Here is a 22,267-nt window from a genome sequence, read left to right on the forward strand (position 1 = left end):
AACTAGTAAGCGCTTCCCGCACGTCACTGGAGGATGCAGGCGCTGACTTTGCAACATGCGCAGCATACCAGAATCCTGGGGAGCTTCAAATGAGCCCAGGGTGCTACACCAAAATTGCTGTTTCATTTAGCAGTCAGGTAAATCAATGGAGATCACCTCGTGCACCATCTATTAGACAACATTAAAAAAAAGAATCACTTTATTTGAATTTTTATTAGGAAATTGATGAACTATGCAAAAAGTTTTTATCAACCATAAAATGATTTACAAAACAGAATATTAAACACAAGAAATTCAATATATATACAGATAATTAACATTTTGGTGGTAACATTTGAAAGATACATATTTTACAATGTTAGTTATGAATAGCCTACTCATGCTCATAACAACAGCAAACTGTTTTAAAACAAACTATTTTAAAATCAAGCGCTTTGGGCAGAAAAAAAATATGGAAAGCTTTTTCTTTTTAAAAGTGAATATGATACTTTAACTTTTGGAAGCTCTGAATATCACTGTCAGTTACATGTGTTAGATACCGCAAAACCAACCTGCAATGCTGTTTGTTACTGCAAACAAAATTCAAAGCACATTCCCTGTATTTTAAATGATGCCTTAATTATTTCATGATAACTTAAGTTTTCTTAAAAGATACCCTTTATCATTAAAATAAAAGTATGTTACCATGACAAACCTGAGTTGTTGAAATAATCTGAAATCATCTACTGAAGAACTTCGGAGCACATACATTACCAGAACTATGTGTAACTATAAGTGAAACATTCTTTTACAGTTTTACAAGTGCAAGCTCCTTTTTTCAACATTTATAGTTTGCTAAATTCATTTTAAGGCAATTTAACAAGTCACCTGCTTTTCAGAGGTACCTGAGGTTGCAGAAATAACTGAACTACTTAACTAGATGCTTAGACAGGGAATTCAGTGCTTAACTAGAAGCAACCAGATTAAATGATTTTAACGGCAATGAAAATTTAAAAGCCAGTAATGGAAAGACAAAAGCAAAATTCCCTTTTTTTCTCCTACATATATCACAGACTACAGAGTAACTCTTCACTGGAGTTAGGGAATCAGAATGTAACTCCAGCTCAGAACTGGACTGAGTAAATAAATAATTCTGCCTGTCAGCCAACAATTAGCAAGAATTACACCATTTCTTGCTCCTGTTCCCCGCAATTTTTTTTTTTTTTTATTTATATTTACCAATATATGGTTGTAAAAAATATTCACAAAACACTTGTCAATATAACCAAAATGACAGTTATTGCTGTACAGTTACACCAGCTCTTACTGCTGGACTGGCTGCTGTTGCTGCTCGTTCTCTTTCTTTAGCAATTTCCATCTCTATTTTGGCTTTGATTTTATTCCAATCAACTTCCAGCTGCAAGAACAGAAAAGAGAGTATGCAGAGGTCAACTAACACTATATAGAGAGGTTACACAGATACCTATTCACCAACAGGAAAATTTGAAGTTACAATTACAAAGTTTATCTATTGTGACTTTATCTATCGCTATGTAGTTCTTCACATATAAGTTACAGCTTACACTAATGGAATGTATCAAGGCACTGTCAAGTTCTAACGAACTGGGCTTTCCACGTTTAAAATAAAACAAACGATTTTTTTTAAACAAATATGAATACATCTCATTGCATCCGGTAATAAAACATTAAAACATGAAAATAACTTAGATCAGTCTACTGCCTCTCATCTAACTTAAATGCGATGAGACCTGTGTCCTATTATTCAAAACATAGCCCTTTATCAGTAGTACTTCTTTTGACTGCACCTAAAGTACATCAGGTAAAATGATGGCATATACATTAGTTATCTGATATAACAGAAATCAAATTTCCGCTTGAAATTTGACCTCTACATCAATACACGTTTCGACTTTATCTTGGCATTTCTCCAGCTGCAGAAAAGCATCATCTTGTGACTGTATTCTATTTCAGTGAAACTTCCGACAACAGATACGGTACAGTATCCATGGAACAGTGAGGTACAACAGTTGCCTTTTTTTCCCCACAAATGCCTGACAAGAAAGAGTGGAGCATGGTGTATTTGATGACTATAAAAAACATCCCAAAACTGGACAAAAGTGTAATTGTGAAGTTCAATTTCACTGCAGGAGAATGAAGAGTGTCAAAGATGGGCTGGGAAAAAGAATCTCAACTGCTGCACAGGGAATTTTCAGAGTAACTGTTATTCTGTTAACTCACAAAATAACAGGAAGGTCTTCTGCTAGGGAAGATGTAACTGTAATACCCACATTTTCATGTGAAAAGGTTAATCCTTCAATTCAGGATGTATTTGCTGGGTCCAGGTGCTTTAGATCTGATGACTGAAATCTTTATGGAGCTCTAAGAAAGAATGTGTTTGCTTTAACAGATGTCACACAGATGCTAAACATACCTAAGGGCTAATTCTGCCATCTAGCCCAGAGGGCTACTTGCCAGCGAAGCCAATGATCCTTGCCAGTGACACCTAGTAACTGCCAAGATACGGACTCTCAGTATACATAGTAGGTTCATAATACCTTATATATAAAGATGTGAGATATAACAACTAAGCACATTGTTTAGATTCTGTATCTGATTGCAGATCAGCGGTCTCAGCTGCAGTATAGAAAAGAGGTAAGAACTCCCTGCTTAAGCTTGAAGAAATGTTAGGTGGTGGGAGGGAAAGTGAGACAAATCTCTTTTCTGTTCTTCTTTTCTCTGAGAAGGAAGAGCAGCACAAAACCTTGCCTTTTCTCTTTGTGCCCTTTTTGTTTGCTTCTAGATTTGCTACCCAAGCCTGATAGGCTGCACTAAGAATTTTGTTAACACTGGAGCCAAGACCTCCAAATCCACTTCACTGGATAGGTTGCCTTTTAATTTTAGATCCATCAGCCAAGACCTCCAGAACATGGATATGGATACAACTCAAGCACTTGTTGACTTCAGGGAGTTTCTGCATTCTGAAACCCAAGGTTCAAGACTGAGGGCAAGAAGAAACACTTACAAAGGTCCTACTCACACCTAGTCACTGACAAGGCATTATTGCTTAGGATCCCTTCCAGAAATTAGAGTTTTATTATGAATTAAAGACAGCATTATCTAAAAAAGTGTCTTCCAGAAGCATTAGGGGATTAACATGATCTTTGCTGACTAATGGGTCTAAAGTATATAGAAGACTCAGACAGCTTAGCTGCTGAAAGTGATGTATAATAAGAGTACTTGGAATCTGTTATCCTTTCTCTATCCTCTGAATAAAGTACTGCAGACTTGTTTATCAGATGCCTAGACACCTTGCAGATTTTTATTCTTCTGTTTAGGAAATAAAACATCCTTAGAAGTGCTAAAAGCTAATGTCTTACACTAGAAATTAAGTTTTATTAAAAGTGTAATGGGCACTATCCAATTAAGGGATCCAAGCTAGCAGCTCAGATGCATCTCCTGATCCATCAGCTACAGCGGATGGAAAGATCTGATACAGCCAAAGTACACATCTCTTTTTATAGTCTTACTCTGAGAGAGCTCAGAAACAGGGGAGGGAAGACCAGTATGGAATTGAGGGCTGCTCACTGAAACTGCTGTCTCAGGTGCACCACATCTGGTACATCTCATAAAAGAAAATGCACAGAAGATACTCCAGTGGAATCTAAGATACTTTTAGCTCATGAACCATATGATCTCAGTCTTTAAGATCTGTGAAATGCTAATAAATTGAAATGACCTAATGACGATGGAGAGGGTTTCCAGAGGTTTGATGAAACTGTGCATTAAGCTATTTATCATATTTGGCAAAACAGTTCATAGTTCACTCTTAATATATGTCTGGATAACTTCAAAGATTGTTATTGTTACTATCCATAAGAGCATGTAAAAATGTTGAAGATATTTAAGAGGTACATACTCAGCCATACTAAGGCTTATCTCCCTGTTTATGAAAAACAACTGTGCCTTCATCTGTATAATCCTTGCCAGATACTAAATATATACATTCCATATCTGTGCCTTCAAATAAAACACATGCACAAATATTAGTAGCCATGTAGCCATGCATTAAGCTATGAACTTGCACGTAACAGTCAGATGTAAAACCATAAGATTTGTGTCCACATTTGAACCAAGAAGAGTTCAAACATATGACCTTTTTTTTTTCTTTTTGGCACAAAACTGGCTACAAAGAGTAGGCTGACCTAAAGCTGATGCTGAATAAATTCACCTAAAACTGAATAATTTCAAGGAATACTTACACCTTCTGCATACTGTAAAAACCTCTTGTTGGTTTCTTTTTTACTGAAGTCCTCTAGGAACTTTTGTCGATAAGCCAGAACTGTGTCAACATGTGTCTTGTGCTTTACTGCTAGTTCTAGTGCCCTGGAATAAAACATGAATAAAATGGGCTTGTGAGGCTATATAAATGCTCTGGCACAACTACAATCACCATAGCTTTGCAAAAAAGATATGCTGAACAGTGTCTGGGCTGCAGGCAAAGATTTCTGATTTATAATGCCAAGCAGTTTTTCATTATTATCAATCACAGGAGGTTAAAAGTAGTCAACATGTCATATACTGTCTACTTTATGATGCACATTAGGAAAAACATCCAACATTTATTTCTGTTCACAACTTTGTCTCTTGATTGGAGTTTGACAGGAGGAGGCTTTTTATTTCAAGGAAACGAAAAAGAATGCATAGACTTCAGTGTTCTCAATAAAAAGGGGAAAAGGAATCATTTTCAATAAGGTTACTATAGTCAGGAGTTATAAAAATCTCTTCTGAACAGTGTCATTTTGTGCATTCAGAGCATATGCTATGCAGCATTTAAGAAAATTTTAAAGGTGGGAAAGATTAGCCATTGTATTAGAGTAACTGATTACCCTTACATCTGTTTTCTTCTCAATGACATAAGGAATACTTCTGTTTTATACACATAGCTTTTAGATGGTACATATTAGGCAACACAATCAGAAACACAGATATGTGCTTATGGGAAAAGAAACAAACTTTTTGCCCACAGTGGTATGTGCAGTTAGTAGCAAATGGCCTCATAAGATTCTGTTAGAAAGCTTGGTTTCTTGTTTAAAGGAGAAATTTTTCCTACTCTGTTTTCTCATTCATATTTTATCCACCTACACATTGCTGGGAGTCTAAATGGCTGCGTATCTATTTTTAGCAACAAGATATTTCAAAACAGCTTTAATTCATTGAGGGTCACATGCAGTTTGAGGTATTACTAACGACTTTTCTGTGCTGGCAATCATGAAAAAGTAAAACGTTATTTAAAAATGTTTCTAAGCATGTTCCAGATTTTTATTACAGAATACTTACATCTTCTAAATATGACAGAAAAATTAATCATTTTACTTTAGTGTATTGTCATGATATGATTTACTTCATCTTTTTACAGCTCTGGGCAATTACAGATAGGAAATTAGTCAGCTAATTATCTGGAATAAAACAAATGATCCAAATACTTTAAATGTTACCTCAATAAGACAGCTCATAAACATATTGTGTTTTCAGAAATACTACCTATCCCAATTGTAAAGATTGATGTTGACTTGAATAGCTTGGTAAATAAGGCCTGTCTGAAGAAGCAGGGTTTCAGCTTCGTGGGTATTTCCACTGAACAGCAGTATATGAGCCATCCTTGATTCCTTTGATGGAAGATCTTTGATGAAATTGATAAACTGAACTTTGTCAATCTGTTAATGAGATGTATGACAGTTTACTAAGGGAAATCAATGAACAAAATTAGTTTTGCAGTAATTTAACTAGGAAATAGTTAACTGCATTTTCTTACCTCGCCAATTGATGCATAGGCAATTTCTGCTGTAGCCATATCTTTACTGGCAACTGCCATAGCAGCTAAACAGGCCCACATACTCTGATCCTGAAATTAAAACAAAATGCAACTCCTAAAACCTCATTAATTTATTATTATACTGGAATTGACTTCTAATACAAAGGATACAAATCCTGAAAATATTCTACAACAACATTTCTCAGTTATGCCATTCCCTGTACTGTGGTCTAAATATTTTAATAGAAAGCCACTATTAAATTAATTCCCAGAAACCCCTCATTATAAAAACTTTGATGTGGTGATTGCCAGTGTGGCTAAATGAATCATTAGTTTTCAGCAGCTCAGCCAGTAATGAGCTCTTGCCATAGTACCACTTTTACAACCTCCTCACTGGTGCCCTTATCACACTACTTTATGGAAACCAAACACTGGCTCAGGTTACAAAAAAATTATTTTAACCTGGTTCACCTTAACCTGGCCTCATGAATAACTGTGCTGGAACCACCGACGCTGACAAACTGCAGCACTGGGAACAGGGACATCAGGAAGGCTTTACTGCCAAAGCCAGTATCTCATTAAACTACACCGTTACAGAGTGTCATAGTTCCCATAATAACAGTAAATGTACCTTTATCATAAAGGTACTACAAATGGAAGAGAAAAAAAACTTGACAGCAGAACAGAGTAGGAACCTGCTGAAAGAAAATGAGAGCTTCAGAAGTTCTGTCTCCTTTGTGATAATTTTAGTACGTTTAATGCTTAGAATTAAGAATTTTATAAAAGCTTTGTGGTAACGATAACTTTATACCCTTGTTCTCTATTTTCATAACTCTTGCATTTTTATGCACTCTTACTAAATCTCACAAACTCAGAGAAACATTTAGGAAAATCCTAATATTTTGATAACTTCCTTTCTCAAGTCTGACTACATTAGGACAAAAGATACATTACTAAATTACATTAGTTAATATATTCTAGGCTACCATGTCTAAAAACACTAGTTCAGACAGGACAAATGTCATTTTGAATGTACTTGTCAGTCCATATGCACTCTGGGAATAAAGCTGTTTAAGATTTTTGTTAAATATGTTCAATTACAAGTTTGAAAATAACCCTTTTTCACAACATGAACAGGTTTTTGGAAGCAGCACGAGAGCCCTACTGATTTAAAAAACAACACACTCAGCTACATTGAGTATGTTCTAAATGTCTTGCCACACTCTGTCTTACAATCACTGTAGTATGTGACAAAATGATGGGACCCACTGAAGACAGCGCAGGACGGAAAGGAAACCCGAGGCCACGGTCTCGCTACCAGCATCCCTGCGCTTGGACACGTGCTCCCACCCTTTCCCTTTGTTCCATGATTCCCAAGTTCATCATTTTTGCTGGCAGCACATATTTGGGAGACTTAAAATTGTTCAGAGAATCGAATCCTCATAAAATCTTTCTCATATTCTCTTCCCACTTCCCTGTTTAGAGAATCAGGTGATAAAATGCTGAAAGCTCAGCCTGAAATTATTCAGGACACCATGTTTCTAGGATTTTTTTCACTGATAGGCCCCTCTGTGCTCTCTTTGCTCAGAAATATAGCCCATTTTCTTATTATTGACTGGAAATACTGTGAAATGTCTGGTTGCCAAAATCAGCAAAATAGCGCTGTATCACCAAGGAGAGTTTTAGAATCATGAAAGAGGAACGCAGCACTCAGTGCACACGACGACTGTGATGGCTTTTCACGTACGCTGATTTAAGAGCATTCCAGGTCATCCCTTAGCAAAGGGCATTTACATCATCTAGTCTGGGCGGTTTTCGATCACCTTATACCTAAGACAATAACTTTCCATGGTAATCAATAGAAGAGAGAAGTTTTCAAAGACTGAGACCTAGGCATCCGAGATGCTCAGAAACAGATGATGAGAATACTCTTCACAGTAAAAATAAAGATTCTGTTACAGTCCTTCTTGAGAGAAAGGCCGCATACACTTGTTGACAGATGTGGACTAGTGAGGAAAAACTCATGAAGACAGCGAGAAGAATATGATAGCTACATTGCGATTTCATTAGAAAGCACTGAAAATTTCAAACTTTCTTCCTTTAAGTATGATTAAACTCTTTGGATAAAGCTCGCCTTAAGAATGCAGATGAAGCATGAAAAGTTTGGCAAAAAATCCTCTGATTAGAAAACCTTCATAGTAATTTGCCATTAGTGATATTTTCGCACTCGATTCTGGAACTAGTAAGCGCTTCCTGCAGGTCACTGGAGGATGCAGGCGCTGACTTTGCAACATGCGCAGCATACCAGAATCCTGGGGAGCTTCAAATGAGCCCAGGGTGCTACACCAAAATTGCTGTTTCATTTATGATGATATTATGAAATTACCACCTGATATAGGTGTCCTATTTTTAAAGATGTTGCATTTAGATTACTCACAATAAACCCACATGATATTGGATTTGAAATGCCAGTTCCCACTGCCAAATACTGGAATAAAAACTACTATTAAAGGGGCAACACTCAGAATAAATATCATTATACAACCCAAACTATCTGGATGTGTACTGATTTCTTAATGCAAATATATAAAAAAAATTTAAATACATATTTAAGGTCATGCTAATCATACAAAAATGCTAAACTCTTTTCTAAGTGTTAATGGGGGAAAAGGAGGCAGTTTTTTTTTGTTTTGTTTTTTTAAAGACTGCCAGACTCACCTCATTTATTGCTGTTGCCTAAATACATACAAAAGAAAGCGAAGGGGAAAAAAAAAAAGCAAGTGAAATAAAATATGAAAAAATACTAGATAACTGTATGTGGAGATACAGAACTTTTTTTTTTTTTTAATCAGTTATACTAATGTCTAGTCCTGAAAATTTATGAGTATTACCAACTTTCGTGAATACCTTTGTTTAATCCATCTGGTCTTTGGTATGAATAAGAACTATAAGAATTTTCATGATCAGACCAAAAATCATCATCAACAAAGTAAAAAGTAAACAAACAGTTTGAAGAATGGAAATAACAACTAACACTTCATACGCAATTCTGATTACTGAATACTTTAAAACATAAATAAAACATTTCAGTGAAATTATATCTGAACTTTGCCCATTAAAAATTACCTTGACAAAGCGACACAGTCTGACAGCATCTTCCCATTTAGAACTACTAACATATTCATGAAGAATCGCAGGATAAGGTGAAATATTAAGGTGAATAAGTGAACCATCTGCTCTTCTAATTGTTATCTGATTTCCTACAAAGTGTACAATCTGGGGATTTTTGCTAAATTCGCTGTTTAGAGAAAGATAGATAAGTTAACATTCACTCCTTTCTTAGTGGAAAGAACAGTAGGAACAGAATAATTATATTTTATTTTCAAATCATAAAAAAAAAAGTCTAAGCAGCTAGTTATTTAACAGTTATAGTCAACAGGTACTTGTAAGGCAGTCTAAAAATAAAATGATACTTATGCACATTCACTGGCTGTAAGGCAAATGCAAATACTGTGCAAATAATGGATTTTCAAGTACTATTTTCAGTAAAAAAAATTGGGCTCCTGTGATTCCTGGAATAAAATTATGAATTCAGGTGTGCTATTTGAAGAATTTCATATCAAAAAGTATTGTAAGAAGGGAGAAACAGACATCAGTACTTCTTAATGGGAATGTTCCCACAGGCTGAAGTAGTTATCTGTGACCAAATATTTTGATACTTTTCATTTAAAACAGATGTTTTAAACAGATTAATTATTTTATTTTCAAAAACAGCTAAGACTATTTCAAAAGATTTGATTAAAATTTTGCTTCTGCACCAAAATAGCATTCTAATTTTAAATTGTGCTGTTACCATTTAAACTCCAAACGTCACAGAGTTTATACTGTATAAAAAGCTTCTTCTTAATTGCCTGATCTAGAAGTAAGAATATAGAAAGAATTTTGGAAGTTGCAACCCTGACATCTATTTCAACTGGCAAAATTAACACAATTCTTTAATAACTGAGTAAATAATTTGAAAGAATATTTGAAATACATACTAATACTGTTTTGATCAAAAGGATGTATTATTACCTTGCATCTTTTTCATACAGAGTTTTTGGCAAAAGATCTTTATCTACGTAGACCGTGTTGGGGTAGTACCAGACTGTAAAACGGGTATCCTGAATCCCACAAAGTATGTTAGAAGTGTCATTCCAAGCCAAAGTATGAACCATTGTTCCTTAATTTAAAGATAACAGAATATTATGCATTTCCACAAGAACCTTCAAAATAAATACACACTTCTTGAAACTTCACTATCAGTAAGAGGGCACTTATTAGCTCCTTTTACAAGTATTGGTTTTAACCCCCTAGGTTGTAAGGTAAAGTCTTATAAACTTTCAGCCAAATTCAATTTTGCATCTTTCTGACATTCATATTCTTCATTTCTGATGTGAATAGACACAAAGTAGCTCAGTGCTGTTGGCTTTATACTGCTTTTTAAGACTTTACTGATAAACTATTAGTATGCAGAAGATATAAAACACTAGAAGCAATTGCTCTTCTTGGCTTCTTAACTGTTGCTCTTAACTTAGCTTCTTTATAGAGTGCGAAGCTAGCTCCTTTTGCAAAATACCTTTTTTGGAGCTAGGTTTGAGAGGGCAGATCAAAATGAAAACAACGGCCAGGCTCCACCCTGGCACTTACCAAATCATGCATCTGCCCACAGAATTCAAGCTTTTATTTAAAAATATTATGTACTTAAGAATTTGAATCAGCAAGAAAAAATTCTGAAAGATTCTATATTCAAACAGCTTGAATAATTCTGAGGAATACAAGCTTTTCCAATATTGTCTTAGTTGCTTACTCTGAAATATAATAGTAAGTGCTTAAATGTGAACAACTGCTTTACTAGTAACTGATATAAAATTATCAGAATTTAGATAAAACACACTAAAATTGTTTCCATCACTATCTTAAGAAAGCCACGGGACTATTCGAAATGTTTTGTCAAGTCCAATTTCGCCATTAATTAAAAAGTTAAATTTTGTCTCTTGTGCCGGATAAAAAACTATTCTTCTGCTAGCACACAGTTTAGTGTTATTTTGAAATTTTCTTACCTATTTTGACAATCTTCTGTTCTTTTCCAAACCTTTTAACTGAAGTAATGTGAAGATCTCTATTCTTATCAATAAAAACTATTTTTCTTTCACTTGTGAGTCCCTTCTGGTCCAAAGCAATCTCCACAATTTCCGTCTAAAAATGAAAAGAAAATATTTCATTTTTATGCTGGAGATCTGTATCAGAGAAAGCATGTGATACTCAAACAAATGAATGCCTTACTAAAAACAAGACAAAACTCTTGAAAAACAGGATCATTAATGCACTTGTGTGTGTCTTCTCTGCTGAACAAAGCTTTATATAAATTAATTTCATACATACTAAAGCAAAACTCTCTAGCCAGAATAATCTCCAACAGAGAAGACTTAGCAGTTTAGGAACTTACAAAAAGGTCACAGAAACAGAAGTGGCAGTCTAAAAGCAAAGGCAGCATAAGAAAGTTTATGTCTCTCTCCAAAGAAGCTGCCTGATTTTGCTTTAGTACCTGAAGTCCTTTGCTGTATACCACAAGAGTAAAGAAAAGTAAAACACAGTTCATGCAATCATTTTTGAAGGAAAAACAGTAAAAACTCAGATTAAAGGCAGACCTGTTTTCACTGACTGTCTTTTCTTCAGTGTTAAGATGGGACTGAGCTAATAAAAGTTGCTTTGGAGTACATACAGCGGAAGCCCAGTTCATCAGTTTTACCGTGTAACACAACCATTCACCTGTAGTTTCAGTCTCTTATGTGCACGGGATACGCGCGCCAGTAGCCAAAAACAATATACAGTACATCCCTTTGTATATCAACACTGCATACAGAATCTAATTATTGTTATTTTATAAGAATCAACTAGATTTGTCAAACTGTTTTGTATCAAGATCGTAAGCCTTTAATAGTTTTTTGTTACTGATTATTACTTTCAAAATATAATCAAAAAGAGGCATTATAGCCTTCATCCTACCGTATGGGTTAGAGGCCTTCCATCACTCAATGGCTTTCCAGATAAAGCTTCAAATATGTAGATAACTGAAGAAAAAAATATTATACGGTTTATTAGTTACAATTAACAGTTCTTCATAGATTTTCCAAGTGGTCCCACTCATTTGCAGAGTATAATGTGTGGATACTTACTGCCACATGCTTGATTTATCAGTGACTTTCATTTTCTGGTCGAACAAGAATCTTACAATCTTAAAATTTAACCATCTTAGCCTGCTGAGCATAGGAATACTCTCATTTTGAAATCTGAGTATTCTGTGAGAATTCTCAAACGTCAATATTTTTGGAGGACTTACAGCCACTGAAATGTGATATTATGGACTGATTCTGAAGTGAGAAAATTAGCATTTTACTTCCAATCACAGCTCAAAGAACTATTTACAGAAATTACACCCAGTTCTATCTGATGCAGGTAGATGGGTTTGTATCTTGCATTCTGGATATATTTATGTTATCAAGGCCATCTGATTTATTTAATCAATCTTTGCCCACAACTTTGATAAGTATGAAAGCTGAGGAAGTGATACCACCGACTGATACATCTTCCCTGAGGAATTAACGGCAGATATACAGAAAGCTGTCCTTGGAGCTATTGAGTAAAACATTCTTCAGAAGCATTTTCCTATTTGTTTCAGGTATGATTATTACCCGGACACAAAAACTGGCTTTTCAGTATGTCATACCTTCCTAAACCAACACTTTTACACACCTTTGGGTTTTTGCTAAGAGTTTTTTTGCTTCCAGAATGTCTGTAGGCCAAAGACAATGGGGTGAAAACTGAAAATCTTAATGCAGTGGTCTTTAGCCATATTTTAATCCCAGGACAGTTTAGGGTTTGTGCATATCATGATCATTCATTCACAACAAAACATTAACAGCTGGCTTACTCAAAAAAATCTGACTAAGCCAGGTACGTTTGAATTTTGTATTTTATTCTTACCATTTTTACCAAAAAAATCCCTCTCTTCCGCTCTCCCCTCTCTCTCCCTCTCCCCCTCAAAAAAACCCAAACAAAAACAAAAATAAAAAAACAAAAACCTACCTCATCTTTATTTCTGGGATATCCAATGGAGACTAGTATTTGAATCTTTCCTAAAAAGAAAGTTTCTCTCTCTGTTTGTGTGCGTACGTCTGCACGCACATGCGCACACATTTGCACACAGACCACCCATAATACTGCGTATACTGCCTGTGCATGCACACACACATCAGAGAGACGCCTCACTAGCCGGACTACTCCAGCTCAGCGAAAACAGTAACGTTACTATGAACATCAGCTGTAATTTAAGACACGTGATTCAGCCTTAGCTCAGGGAAAGCACAAGAGTGACGGGACCATTTCCGATGCTGGATAACATATCCCACCTGCGACTGCAACGCGACACCTGCAGGGATGAAATACCCGAGGTAGGTGCTTGCGCGCTCCAAAGGATGGCGACGTTAACATGCGAATACGCCGCCCTGGGTTCTTGCAGTAGGACACAGGATGTTGGTTTGAGGTCAGTGGTTGTACAGGCAGAAGAAAAAACCATAAGAGCAGGTGTTCAGAAAGCACTGGCTGAGTGTGCGGGCCGGGGGGGGGGGGGGGGGAAGAGTTTGATATAAGTGCTGCTTTTGGCAGCTGGTAAAATATACAAAAGAAAATTAGTTGTTCTTCAGAAGTGGTATTTTTCTCACTTCTACGCATGGCTCCCTACAAGAAATTTATTTTGATCTTGCTATACAAACCAATTTTGCTGCTGTTATAAAAGCTACAGAAAGTGAGATTAAGAGGGTTTTAAAGAAAACTATGATACCTAATTGACAAATAAAATTCATGAACTCTTCACTAACTTCTTAATCTACAATGCTTATTATGGTATTTCAGTAAAGAATTTTTTTTTTTTTTAATCCGGAAAACTTCAATATCCCTTTACAATCTCTTAGAACCTAAAATACATATGTATAAATTAAAAATATAAATAAAGGTTATTCTCTCACTTTAAAACATCCAGAGAAAGAAAACAGCTAATTTCTATCTTTTAACACAAAATTTTGTTATTAAGGAAAAACTGCTCCCAGGGCTTGCAATTGCTTTTGACACGGGATCCTCCTCCCTCTTCCAGTTGCATTAGGAATGTGGAAGGACTAAGTCCAGCGATACCAGTCTTTGGTCTGGACTATCGAAAGCACAAGAAGATCCAAGTCACTACGCTGAAGCACAGCAGCTCATGCTTTTCTCCGTTTTAGGGTACACGAGCGTGTAGAGAGCTCCATGCCACCACGTGTACACTGCTTCCTGCATCCAACCGAGCCACCTGAGATGCTTCTGTAACGCGCTGCATTACGAAAACCAGACCTGCCCTCAAAACAGGGGAAAAGAAAAAACGCTGCGGCTAGGGTGAACCTAGAAGAATAAATAGGCCTAGATAAGCCACGGTTTCGTGTGCCAAGAAACTGTTTTCCCATGTGCTGGCTTATTACAAGGCCTTTCAACACTACCAGCGGGACTTGTTCCGAAGGCCACCCCTACCCATTACCCTGACGGAAGCTCCTACCAGCAGCGTCCTCTGGAGAGCTTGGCTTGAAAACACCGGCAGGAACCCAGCCTCTGTAGATCACAGTTTTGGGGAGGATCAGCCAGGGCGCAGAACTGGCTCGCGAGGTTTTCAGGACACTCACGGGAACAGTTAGGGGATGGGGATGCTCTTCGGTCTTACTCAGAAAAGTGGCGGGGGCCGGGGCAAGATGGGGGGTTTATTCTCAAAATCTTAAATACTTGTACATAGAGCCAACAGACAATATTTATGGATAAATTGTCTATATAATCTCAATTGATATAAAGCACTTCTATTGTTTTTTACCCTAACCACATCAAAGGTGTCAACAGAGCAAAAAAATAAAGTCTCTGTTTTATGTATAAGAAGTAATATCTAAACAAACATACACACACCCAAACACACAACAGGTAAAAGAAAAAAAAGTCAGAAATAAAATGCAGCTTTTCACTTATTTACAAGTTTTTGTAAACCACTGCTTTCTTCTGAATAATTTATATATTTTTTACTAATTAAAATCCCTTTTAATTATTACACAGCTATTTTAGATATTTTTAATGTCCCAGGTCTTGAGGATAATTTTTCCCTAAGTCCATGTCCTTAAAAATTAAATGCACTTCACAATTATATTACTATTCTTAGAAGTAATTACTCAAAGAGAAATAAATCATTTGTTCTCACACAAAAGATAAGGATGTACAATAAAAAAAACCCTAATATATAAGTTGTATGGAGCAGCAAAAAAGCTCTGTAACAAAGAAGTGATACCAAATCTTCCCTGCTTTTTCTTTTGCTTGGGGAGGGATATTGCAAAGGGTTATTACAGGGTGTCTCCCCCCCAATCTTCAAGTAATTTAAGTCGCAGGTTATATTCTGAGAAAACCACCATGCAATCATTACTAAAGAGTTAACTCACTGCCTATAATTAAGTCTAGAATACCAGATTGCTTGTATGGGTTGAATTACTGTCAGTTGGAACTACTGGCAGGAAGTTTCCACTGTTTCATTCCAAGGTAACAACAGCTCCCACGCACATGTGTTTCCACTGGTCATCCTCTTATTGGCCATATCGCAGTGGGATATAGCTATAGATAACACTGCAGTGCTGCACTGTAATATTTATGTGGCCTACACGTGACAGTTCTGACGCAAAAAGTCAGAGCGCCATGACTCTTCCAGTGATGCACTTCTCCAGTAGACACTTAAACTACTTAAATTGTTGCATGGGCAAACTGCTCATGTTCTTCAAGAGACAGAACAGAAGATGGAGAAAAGTTAACTGAAAATATTCCTGTACCCCTCCTTAATGCAAAAATTTACCTGAAGCAAACTTGGTCATGTTTTAAAATTACAGCATTTTGGTGCCAAAACAGAAACTGTAGCGAGTCTTCAGGACCACTACAGTGAGAAAGAACATCACAGCCTCATGACTATGGTCACAACAGCTGCATATAAAACTTACACGTTGTAAAGATACAAAACCCCCAAAAACTTAAAGAAAAGAACATCTGAAAACTAAAAGTAATTACAGTTGATGTACTAGAGGCTTCTAAGAGCAGCAGTCAAGCAGAAAAAAAGAAGTTGCTGAGGTACTTCTTTAGAGAATCACATGCAAGAGAGTGAAAACCTATAGTTCAAGTATTTTTTGTATATGTTCAGTGGTTCTCCAATGCATTACACATGCAATTGGAAGGTCAGACATATATCATTCTTTTAATTTTTTTAATCAAAGTTAAGCAAAACCATATTTTTTAGAATAAATACAATCTTTCCTTTATATCATAGATAAATAAATCATTATTTCTGCTTCATGCTTTCTTTTCACCATAACCATGCTAAGCATGAAAAACAAACTCAAATGCAAAGATGCTGAAAACCTCATAAAGAATTATTAGCAAACACAAAAGTATTAGAACTGAGAACATACCCTTTCCATCAGCTTTGTCTTTTATTGCTAGAGTATCATTACTCAGAGATACTGTCTGGGCATTTAAAACGTCTGTTCTCATTCCTGGAAATTTTGGAGAGGAAATTAATCTTCCTTCATAGGAATATAAATAAAGCCCTCCACCATCTGCAAGAAGAAAATGCCTACAAAAAGCAACAAAAATGCAAATCATTTAACAGTACAGAAAAGAATGATGACAGTTTCAACAATTTGAAGGTAACTGTCCAATATCCTGCATATGCTGCAATTGTTTTCTAGTTAAATTACATAATTTCTAAACCTTACATTTCAAAGTTGATATTCTGAAAGTTCTGTACAGATGATTTCAATTTTAATGTGCATGTTATCTTTTTCCATAGTAAAAAATATTTATTATCTTAAATCACTATGATTTTCAACTTACTTCTCTTTTATAGCTATTACAAGATTTAAGTCTTATAACTCCTGAAGCATATGGCTTGCACACAGTATTCCACACATATCAATCCACAAGAGAACTCTGACCATTCATTTTATACTGCGTGTATATATGAGACACAACTTAAATGTTTACAGCTACCTTTGAGATAGTATACTATTACCTGTATCTCTTTCTTCAGCATGCCTGGATTATAATGTAAAGTAAATAGAAGACACTTCTTTTAATTAATTCATCTCCATCTATTAAGATGCAGGTCTTCAATAAGAAGGAACGCATTTGCAGGAACACATTTCAAACTTTTATAGAGAATATAAATAATGTGTAGCAGTGACTGGTAAGTATAATATCTATAGTTCATGGGTGCAAACCACAACCATAAACAAAAACAATTGTTAGGCCCTCAACTATTGCATATAGTGTTACTGTCACTGACATCGAATGCTGTGAGCATTGTGCTGCACTATGCTGAAAACAGTTGTCCAGGGATAATTGTCTAAGAGAACTGAGACTAAAATCAGAACCCAAGATTTTTGACTTCTGCTCCTATTCTTAGTCCTTTAAAAGACTCTCCCTCTACAAAGGCACATGTAAAGGTCTGTGTGACAAGTGATTTTTCAGGACATACAGCTGAAAAATGTCTTACATTGAGAAAAGTAGTCAGTTCTTGCATATATAAAATATAAATACGTAAGAAAAATGAAGCTATTTATTTTTATTTGGTATTGCTGGCAATGTTTTTAATAAAAACTGGAGACCAAATATTATTTCTATAAAATATATTCCACTTTAACAAAGCAATATAAAACATCAAAAAACAGATGTTAGAGTAATGCCAGAAGACCTACTCTCTACCACAAATAAGAGTCTAAACATGCACATATAATATATGAAAATATTCATTACCGCCACCTTATCATAGATACCATATGGCAAATGGTCTGTTCATTATATCAGCTAGGCCTTCACGTACCGCTTGCAAATACTGTAATTCTGTACATTTTAAGAAAGAATCTAATATTGAGCATTACAATAAGTAAGCTACCTTTCCGCCTGTAGAATTAAACTAACTGTTCCTTCCTTCAGGTCAAAGATAGTTGGTGTATTCCAGTTCTTCGTACTACAAGAGAAATAAGTTCATCATTCATTAAAACTGCTAATCTTTACATATCACTGCAAATACAAAGATGAATTCGGTAAGTAAAGCATACACATTTTAATCATTTAACATTCCTATAAAGGGAGGTTTTCAGAGGAAAAACAGCATTTAAGTAGCCAAGTAACATGGGCAATCCTGCCGTATGATCCAATAACACTTCTGCCCTGCCTTTATTTTTTCATCCCTTCGCATTAGCAGTAGCTGATCCAGACATCTGAGTAACCATCAAAATCACATTTATATGAAACAAACACATCTTTAAATATTTCTGAATTGCATTTCAACTTTTTTACGATGATACAGAGGCAGGATAGAGTCCTCCTCTTGCGTACCCTATTACAGCCTGGATTACGGTTCAACATTAGTCATCTCACTGAACCGATAAGTAACTTTAGCAATTAAGACAGAATATCATGTTCTTAAAACATGATGTAGGATTGAACCAATCCTATTCTATTCCAAAATAACGGCATGCCAGAAGTCCCCTGGATGGAGTCACCTAATGGGAACAAATACACTGGCATCCAGCCACCATCACTGCTGCCTCTACCTGAAAAGAAAGCTTGCGAAATCTTTGTAGCAAGATGAATAAGCAGCGATGGCACCAGCAAGAAGCTGAAGAAGTTGGAAGAAATTGGAAGATATTAGAAGAAATAACGACAGGAGGAGGACAACTTTATTCAAACATATTTTGCTGCATATTAGGCTGGGTTCCATAAAATATTTCAATTGGTTTCAAAAACAAATAGCGTATGAACGTCACTGTGCTTCAAATAAAGTTTCTGCTGCTATCTTACAACAGTTACCTGAATTCAAAATTCAAAAAAGCTTCATGAATTTGTATTACTTACGAAAACACGTAACATTGAAGAGAAGTTGAAACAACCAAATGCCCAAAGTTCAAAGAGGCCTTAATAACCCTGTCGCGGAATTCCAGTAAATCTACTGCATCGTTAATAACATTGCGCACCTAATCAAGAGAAATTTTTAGTTGAATAAAATGACAGTAACTGAAATGTAAGCAAACCAGTGAAATACCATATTCTTATTATAAACACATGCTGATTCTACTATGCATTAGCAGAAGAATATACCTATGTAGGAACAGGCACTTTCACAGCAATGGTGAAAACCTAAATTCATAGGTTCTATAAACTCTGAATACAAACACTGAATATGCTTTTGAAATAATTTTGCATTAAATATTTGTATCTGCTAATTTGCTTTGTGTTTAAAGAGCCAATTTGTAAAAATGGTCTATCTTCCTGAATGGATTTTCTAATTAAAAATCAAAAGTATAATCTCACCTAAGATACTGCAAGAGTCAGTTATTAAAAACAAATGGACTAAAGCCACCATAACAGCAGTAATGCTCAAGTTTGAGAGATGAAATAAAAATTACTCAAGAGCTGGATGAACTTCCTTAGAAGTGAAATGAATAAATAATGCTTAATTGGGATACATCAGGTATAAGCACAATATCCTACGTGAGGTTGATAAAATCATCTATGATCAAGGATGTCTGAAAGTTTCCATTTTAAGACTGAGTATTCAGTTGCAGATTATTTAAACATTGGAAATGTAATCTTCCAGTGATCCCATAAAAACAATTGAGCTATATCCAAGATTGGGATGCAGATATGTTGTCTAGATGTTAAATATCTCTGGTATATATTTTAACGCTACCACACTCCGGAGTAAGTGAAATTTAGGAGAGCTGGCCTTTGCAAGCAGGCTGTGCCTCTGCCATTTCTGTGAAAATCAGCTCGAATTATTTTTCAGTAAAATCACTGTTTGTCTGTAATCAGAGATTTCTGAGCCCACAGATTCTAGGCAGCTGAAATCTAATGAGATCTCTTATGACAATTTTTTTTAAGATGTCACCACTCTGAGCGTGGTAACTTCTCTGATTTCTTCCATTCTGCAACCAATTGCAAAACAAAGACTGAGCTCAATTATTATGAAAGTCTAGAAACCATTTCCATAGACATATTAATTGCTGTGTCTACCACAGTGACAAATCCGGAATTAATTTTGCTGTTGTCATACTGACTGAAAATCAACGCAGCTAGAAACCTTTTGTGGGCAATATTTTCCTACATAAATACATACAAATAAAATAAAATGACGATAAAATAATTAAATAAAATTTTAATCCTGAATCAGGGTTAGTTATACTTTCTCAGTTGTTTGCATATTCAGACTCCTTGGAGATTACTAATAGAGCCCATCTGTTACGAGTCGATGTCTGGGAATGAAAGAAGAATTATGAATTTTTACCTGCTAATTTGTCTTTTGTGTTCCCAGACACTGACTCATATTATCCCACCCACCGGACTGAGTTGTAATACAGCATTTCCGTTGTTACAACTTCTCCCAATTACATATTAAACATTAAAGAATCAGGACCAAAGAAAAATTAAGTGCCTAATTAGGAATTCAGGAACTTGACTTTGATATTGAAAGTATTGGCCTGGTCCCTAACACTGTATATGTAATTGGGAAAATTTGTAAGAATGGAAATCTTATATTATCCCACTGTTCACAAAGCAAATGTTATGAGTCAGTGTCTGGGAACACAGAGGACAGATTAGAAGGTAAAAATTCATATTTCTGTATTAATTCCCAGATATTTGGTAACCTACATGTGGATTTAGGCCAAGATTTTCAAATGAAGGATCCTAAATGTAAGCTCCAGAAACCACATGTAGGGGCCTGTCTCGTTTCTAACAGTACAGACACTTGGCAGCTCCCACTCAGGTCAATGCATATTGCTGAGTTTTTAAGAGATGGAAGCACCAAGCAGGTACCTGTAAAAGTGCAAGAGAAGCCGTAAGCTTCTGTCATTTTGTTTTTAAGTCTTGGTGTCCTAAATATAGATATTTAGTTTGACTATAGTTGTTTGAATGCTTTATTTCCCAAGCATTTCATCTCCTAAGTCTTCATTCAAAGAGCCTATTGACAGAAAGAGCTTTACAGTCATGATCAGCAACCAAATTTATGTTGAAATGCATTAAGACAGCAACATTCATCATAGCTTCATTAACAACAGAGATTTTACCAAAGCATTAGCCATTACAAACTGCATCAGTGCCACCTACAACTCATGAGTGCAGGTAAGGTAAAAAAACCTCCTATATATTGTCTACATTTAGTTATATGTGTGCAGCTTCACCTTTGTTGACAGTTACTGTAATACAATTTAGGTAATACGATTCTTTGGTTTTGGCCAATGCATTCACATTGTTTTCTGCATAAATATTTTCATGACACTTAAAATTCTCTCTCTCTCTCATAAGAGACCTACCACAGCTAATTTCACATGCTCTTCAATGATCTTTGCATTATTCTGGAGGACAAGGTACTTCTGAGTTATCTAATTTTAGTTCATCTGCTGGTATAGTCTTATTTACATGCATCCGATCTCCTGTACAACTGATAATTATTTACATCATTTTCTCACCCTGACCATTTTATGGTCCTACTATATATACATGAAAAGAAAAATACCCTTATGCATTATTTTAGGATTACAAATTCAAATTGTGTATTAAAAAAAACTTAGAAAGTTACTAATCAGAATGCACAGTTCTGAACTGTGAAGATTACCTCCATGGTTCTCCTCTTAATTAATGTTATTTCAAAGTTCTTCCACTCCCAGCGTTGCTCCACAACATGGGCAAAAATAACATGTCCATTTCCGCATGCTCCAGCTAGTTGAGTACCATCAATAGACCAAGCAATATTAAATATACTGCCAGTGTTTGGTTTCTCTAAAGCGTAAGACCACTTGCAGAAAAAGAGAAAAGAACACTTAATATTTTATCATACTTTATGGAAATGATTTATTGTGGAAATGATTTATTGTAATAGACTTACAGTGATATTCATAATTTTAAAGAGATTTATCAATGGAATAACTTTTCCTTATAATTGAAACAAGCAAACCAGAAAGATTAGGTTTCTTAAGCCAGATTACTTGAAAAGCAGGGATACAAAACCAAAAACTTCAGATACAACAGAAATGAAAAATGTCACAATGCCTGAAGTACATTAGATAAATATCTAGTCACGGTATATTGAATATGTACCTAATCATTTATAAATCTAGACAATTACTATATAAAAATTACATGAATGTACTTAGAAAAAATAATAATATTGGCTACACGGGTAACAGTAAGCTATGATAGTGTGATGCAGGCAGTTTATGCTGCAGTGACAGCAGTTCCTAAACATAGTAATAGCAAGGCCCTGGCAAAATCAGCCAGTGTAAGGAAGACCCTCTTGGTATGGAGGGAATTGCA

At 35.5% G+C, this 22,267-nt stretch overlaps 1 protein-coding gene across 1 annotated transcript in view; it reads right to left on the bottom strand.

Annotated features, from left to right (window-relative positions):
• Nucleotides 1-203: 203 nt before the first annotated feature.
• Nucleotides 204-22,267, bottom strand: part of IFT80 (intraflagellar transport 80) — a 62,211-nt gene continuing 40,147 nt past the window's right edge. Inside the window, exons 10-21 of the mRNA XM_067301569.1 lie at nt 21,570-21,749; nt 18,812-18,930; nt 17,847-17,921; nt 16,363-16,526; nt 11,861-11,925; nt 10,915-11,050; nt 9,887-10,034; nt 8,939-9,110; nt 5,813-5,902; nt 5,542-5,714; nt 4,260-4,383; nt 204-1,396 (exon numbers count right to left, since the gene is read on the bottom strand). Of these exons, the coding sequence (XP_067157670.1) occupies nt 1,277-1,396; nt 4,260-4,383; nt 5,542-5,714; nt 5,813-5,902; nt 8,939-9,110; nt 9,887-10,034; nt 10,915-11,050; nt 11,861-11,925; nt 16,363-16,526; nt 17,847-17,921; nt 18,812-18,930; nt 21,570-21,749 (1,566 nt within the window). The 3' untranslated portion in view covers nt 204-1,276. The remainder of the gene's footprint in view (nt 1,397-4,259; nt 4,384-5,541; nt 5,715-5,812; nt 5,903-8,938; nt 9,111-9,886; nt 10,035-10,914; nt 11,051-11,860; nt 11,926-16,362; nt 16,527-17,846; nt 17,922-18,811; nt 18,931-21,569; nt 21,750-22,267) is intronic.

The sequence above is a fragment of the Apteryx mantelli genome, chromosome 9 (assembly GCF_036417845.1).
Source record: "Apteryx mantelli isolate bAptMan1 chromosome 9, bAptMan1.hap1, whole genome shotgun sequence".
NCBI classification, from domain to species: domain Eukaryota; kingdom Metazoa; phylum Chordata; class Aves; order Apterygiformes; family Apterygidae; genus Apteryx; species Apteryx mantelli.